General features: G+C 47.8%; 1 protein-coding gene across 6 annotated transcripts in view; it reads right to left on the minus strand.

The window, feature by feature from the left end:
• The window catches only part of FBXW10B (F-box and WD repeat domain containing 10B), a 36074-nt gene extending 34872 nt beyond the window's left edge, over positions 1-1202 (minus strand). For 5 of the 6 annotated variants that reach the window (XM_025428310.3, XM_025428309.3, XM_025428307.3 and 2 more), the window contains exon 1: positions 258-1202. In XM_025428310.3, coding sequence (XP_025284095.1) covers positions 258-762 — 505 coding nt within the window. In that variant the 5' untranslated portion in view covers positions 763-1202. The remainder of the gene's footprint in view (positions 1-257) is intronic. The other variant, XM_025428308.3, reaches the window with a different exon arrangement.
• Positions 1203-5950: the final 4748 nt, after the last annotated feature.

The raw sequence follows: 5950 nt of genomic DNA on the forward strand, positions 1-5950 counted from the left end.
ATTTTCAGTGCCTGACCGTTACAAGTTCTATGCCTCCTTCTGCGTTTGCATGTTATACTTTTCTAGAAGGAAGTCACGTTCAGTGATTTCTCCTTTGGGAAACAGGACCGCATGTCGGGATGTCAGGCTGAGGAACTCTATCCTGCATTCTGGAAAATCCCCATCTACCTAAGCTTGTCCACACCTCTGGTCCCTATGCGGCCTGGCTTCCCAGTCTTCGGAGGGCCCCTCCGGTCTCCACCCGTGGCCTTGTTTACCTGAGACGTTGTTCCTCTCTCTCAGAAACAGGACTCTGATGACATTGGCAGCAGTGAGCAATAACTTGGGGTCGCACATTTGCAGCAGCAAGAGCGTGTAATTTGCCTTGGTCCGGTGGGTGCTTTTCCCAAACCAGTACAGGATCTCCCTCATCTTCTGTTCTACCGTTTTGTCCAACATCTGGTTCAGGGAAGACTTGACGATTTTCCCCTCCTTCCTGCTGAGGTTGATCCGGGAGCGGCTGTAGATGAAATCCTTCCCCTGCGTGGTCTGCAAGATAGTCTGAAAATAGTGCAACAGATACAAGCTATCCAGCTGCTTCAGGATGCTAACTAGAAACCGCTTCTGGGGCACCTCTCCGATCCTTTGGAACCACTCTTTGGTAGAGAAGATCTTCCAAGCCAAGACGCATGTTTCACACTTCTGGCACACGGGGACAGAACTGTCCCCCTTCTCACAACGAAAGTAGGGGGCATTCCTGAGCCTTGAGTCCAGGTTTTCCATGATCCTGAGATGACCAGCTCATTTTATCCTTGCCTGTTGTCAACCCTACCAAACACCAGAGGGTACAGGAGAAGCTGATACATATCCCAGTTGAGCCTTTTCTATTATAAACATTTCCCAGAGGAAAGGTAAACCTGTTGGATGGAAAGCTTCTCTCTCCCAGAAACTGCCGGTAGAAGTCTGGCTTTTTGTACTGACCTCCTAGGAAACATGGCTTTACCGTAAGTCTCCTAAACCGGGCACTGCCTAGGAGGAGGCAGTTGCTGTATATTCTGAAAGAGCTGGTCATCTCATTTCTAGAACAACCAGAGGAGTGTTAGTCAAATTGAAGGAATACAGGCACCCCTTTTAAAGGAAAAAAAAAAAATACATATATCATGTGGAGCTTCGATTGTTATTAATGACTTCTAAATATTCATGGATATAAAACTGGATGCAGGGATCCCTGGGTGGCGCAGCGGTTTGGCGCCTGCCTTTGGCCCAGGGCGCGATCCTGGAGACCCGGGATCGAATCCCACATCAGGCTCCCGGTGCATGGAGCCTGCTTCTCCCTCGGCCTATGTCTCTGCCTCTCTCTCTCTCTCTCTGTGACTATCATAAATAAATAAAAAAAAATAAATAAATAAATAAATAAAACTGGATGCAGGGGCACCTGGGGGGCTCAGTGGTTGAGCATCTGCTCAAGTCGTGATCCCCCCGTCCTGGGATGGAGTTCCCCACAGGGAGCCTGCTTCTCCCTCTGCCTGTGTCTCTGCCTTTCTCTGTGTCTCTCATGAATAAATAAGTAGTTTTTTTTTAATTGGATGTAAACTTCCTACATGTATAGCTGTTTGGTTATGAGGCAACTATCCCAATGATCTTGAATATGTTTATATTCGTTTTCTAAACCCATCGATGAACTGAAAATGCAGATGTTTAATATGAATGTAAGTTGTTTCACTGCTTCAGGATGCTAACCAGAAACCTCTGCTGGGAAGCACTCCTTCATGGGAAAAATTTCACACAGCCTCAATGCCTTACACGAGGATGTGTGTCTGGGTGGCAGACACAATCAAGGGGGTCACCGCTTGGGGTGCATTAAATTGAACACAAACCCAAAGAAGTGATTGAAAGTAAAGAACTTTTGATTGCTTGGCACAAGCAAGGAGACGGGAGATAGCTCTCAAAACACTGTCTGTCTGTGGGATTAGTGCAAGAAGCTTTCATTCAGTATAATAGGGGGCAGGGGCAAGGAGTTTGCATACATATTAAGGAATTTATATGTATTCTATTTTTTAGGCGTCTTGGTTCAATTGCTCATGCCTAGCATGTCCACAGGCTCGTGCATGCATTACATCCAAAAAATGGCAGAAAATTCTGCCCTTGGGTGGAGATCTTAGTATCGTAATAAGCTAAAGGTAAGTTCACAAGTGGGGAGACAGGTGCAGGGGCAGGGGTAGGGTTGGATCTGTGCAGATCCTCAGCTCCAAGCTGGCTCAAACTGGCTCCTGTAGGAGCATCAGGAGAAATACCTAGCTAGCTGCTCTCAGGTGAAACACCCAGCTTGGCAGCTCACTGACAGGAAACGCTGGTTCTGCAAAACACAACGCATTCCTTCCTTGGCTGTTGGCCTCTTGTCCGTTCCCCCTCTTCCTTCTGCTGCTAGCTTTCAGCCCTCTGATTTCAGTACCTTGGGGTTGCATCCCAGCCAACAGTACAGCCGAGTGAAGAAGAGAGAGCGGTCTGGGCCCAGACTCCTGGGTTTGGACGCCAGCCCAGCTGCTTACTAGCTCTGTGTGCACAAGCACAGTACTTAACCCCCTGTGCCTCAGTCTGCTCATCTGTAAAACAGACGAGTTCCTACCTCAGAGTCTTTTTTTTTTTTTTGAGGATTAAATGAGATAATATACACAAAGCACTTAAAAGACTGTCTGTTAATATTCAGCCCTCCCTAACTGCTAACTACTGTCCTGTTGTTGTCATTGGGATCATTGTTCTGGGCAGCCAAGTAAGCAAAGCGTGCTACATACAATCTTTACACGAGTGCATGTGCATACAGTGAGGTGCATGTGAAGAAATGCATGTGTCTGTGCATGTTTTTAAAAGAATAATTTCAAAGGGGCACGTGGGAGGAGGCTCAGTCGGTTAAGCATCTGGACTCTTGATTTCAGCTCAGGTCATGATCTCAGGGTTGTGAGATTGAGCCCCCCATTGGGCTCCGTGATCAGCGTGGAGCCTGCTCAAGATTTTCTCTCTCCCTCTCCCTCGGCCCCTCCCCTACTTTCTCCTCTCCCTCTCTAAAAAAAAAAAAAAAAAAAAAAAAATACAGCTACCTTCTAGGATTAGATCAGATATGAGACCAGTCATCACTGCTCTTGTTCTTATCATTATTTCCCTAGGTTAAGCCAAAATGTTTGCAATAACTGAGCATTTCTGGTGCCCACGCCTGGAGCCCTGGCACAGTTAGAGAAAGGGATTGAATATCATTGCCCAGCTTGGTGTCAATGGCAGTCACACGCAAGGGTTGGGGTTAGGGACAGGAATCAGGCTGGGGAAGAGATCTGTACCAACAGCTCAGCCTCTTCTGTCTGAATTAGTATCTGGAGAAAAGGTGAAAAGTGGATTAACATCTAAACGACCAATTGGGAAGGCCAGACACAGGATGATGGTCAGGAGGAAAGAGCACCCAGACACAGAGCACAGAGCCCTGGGGTGTACAAGCAGGAGACACACTACCCCCCAGACCTGCTACAAACTGGAAGTAGCTTGGTTTTAAAGATCCAACTATATTAGGATTTTAATCTGTGAGGCTGATGAACATCGAGGACGTTTTAGGGGCACCTAGGTGGCTGAGGTTGAGCATCCACTTTCAGCTCAGGTTGTGATCCCAGGGTCCTGGGATTGAGCCCCACATTAAGCTCCCTGCCCAGTGGGAAATCTGCTTTTTCCTCTCCCTCTGCCTGCTGCTCCCCCGCTCGTTCTCTCTCTCTCTCTCTCTCTCTCTCTCTCTCTCTCATAAATAAATAAAATCTTTTTTTTTTAATCCACCCAACTCAGTGTTTATTCCATGCTGAAGGCCATCTGTGGCCCAGTGGCAGAGCACAAACCTGGGAGTCAGAAGGGACTGGCTGGAACCCCACAGCTGTTCCTTACTAGCTGTGTGATCTTGAACAAGCAACTCAAGCCTCTCTGAGTCCCCATTTTCTTATCTGCAGAAGACACATAATCCCCACCCTTGCAGGGTGTTGTTCTATGAGGACTAGATTAATTGAAGTAGGTAAGCATGGAAGTTACTTCTGCTGCCTCTCCATTCCACTCACCACCCTGACACAGATACACACACATACACACAAATGCACACACAGCATCTTACCTGGCGCACGCAGGGAAGATGAAGCCATTTAGGATCTGGTGTTCCTTTAGAAAGTGCTCTCGGTGGAGGGCAGGACAGGGTGACCAGATGGGATAAGCCAATGGTGGGGAACTGGTGCCAGTGTACCCAAAAAGGGAAGGCAGACAAGTAGGTCTCATCAGAGTTAAGACCCAAGAGAGGAAAACATTTCTCAATGGAAGTCTTTGGGGCTGAGAAGTACACCTGGAGATTTCTCGAATATCCAGGCTACCAACAGCCTGGAGCTTTCATGCTTTTTTTTTTTTTTTAATGTTTATTTATTTATTTATTTGTGAGAGACACACTGAGAGAGAGGCAGAGACACAGGCAGAGGGAGAAACAGGCTCCATGCAGGGAGTCCGATGTGGGACTCGATCCCCAGACCCCAGGATCATGCCCTGGGCTGAAGGCAGCACTAAACCACTGAGCCACCCAGGTGTCCCAAGCCTGAAGGTTTGATGCCAGTCCCCTGGCTGTCCTTTCTGCCCTGTGTTATTCTGTTTTGTTCCCAATTCTGATTAAATCGTCTTCCCATACGGCCCCAATCTCTACTTCTTTTTTCCCACCCTCTCGTTCGGTTTGGAGAACCCCAGAAAGCACGGCTGCCCAGCTCCACCCAGCTCTGCTGCCCGTCTCTAACTTTGCACCTGAGGTTCTACTGTTCGTGTGCACAGCCACCTGCCCTGGCTCAGCCAGCAGGAAGTCAGGAAAGCCCTCAGGTGCCCAAGTAGTAGGCTGTGTGTGGGATGAAACCAGGCTGGGCTACAGCCAGTTACATGCCTCTGAACGATTCACTTGCCACTCTCGGCCTGCTCTTCCTCTGTAAAATGGAGATCGTACCTCTGTCTGGCTCACAGTGAGTGTCAGGGTCAGATGAATGGATGTATTTGAAGGGCCCCGTATGGGGCACCTGGGTGGCTCAGTGGTTGAGCATCTGCCTTCCGCTCAGGTTGTGATCCAGGGGTCCTCCCTGCAGGGAGCCTACTTCTCCCTCTGCCTGTGTCTCTGCCTCTCTCTGTGTGTCTCTCATGAATAAATAAAAACTTTAATTTAAAACAAAAAAACTGCTTATACTAAAGCTCACAGACACTTGTTACCAGTAGTTGAAGAGTGGAAAGGGTTAAGGAGAAGCTATAGATGTAAACCAGTTGTTCTCAAACATACTTGTGCTCCAGAATCCCCTTGAGGCCTTATTAAAACAGATTGCTAGGCCCAGCCCCCAGAATTCCGGATTCCTAAACCCAGCCTGGGAGCCCAGGAATTTACATTTCTATTAACCTTCTGGATGGTGCTGAGGCTGTTGGTGGGAAAACCACATTTTAGAAGCACCAATATAAGCTATGCTTGTGTTTCAAAATCTGTGAACAGAACTTCATTTTAAAAATAAACACAGGGGGATCCCCAGGTGGCTCAGCAGTTTAGAACCTGCCTTTGGCCCGGGGTATGATCCTGGGGTCCTGGGATCAAGTCCCACGTCGAGCTCCCTGCATGGAGCCTGCATCTCCCTCTGCCTGTGTTTCTGCCTCTCTCTCTCTCTCTCTCTCTCTCTCTCTCTCTCTCATAAATAAATAAAATATTTTTAAAAATAATCTAAGCTTTTTGTGGCTCAATGGTTGAGCATCTGCCTTTGGCTCAGGTCATGATCCCGGGGTCCTGGGATGGAGTCCCACATCGGGCTCCCCGCAGGGAGTCTGCTTCTCCCTCTGCCTGTGTCTCTGCCTCTCTCTGTGCATCTCTGATGATAGATGATAGATAGATAGATAGATAGATAGATAGATAGATAGATTCTTTTTAAAATAAAAATAAACTATGCTATAG

This window comes from Canis lupus, chromosome 5, assembly GCF_003254725.2.
Source record: "Canis lupus dingo isolate Sandy chromosome 5, ASM325472v2, whole genome shotgun sequence".
Classification (NCBI taxonomy): Eukaryota; Metazoa; Chordata; class Mammalia; order Carnivora; family Canidae; genus Canis; species Canis lupus.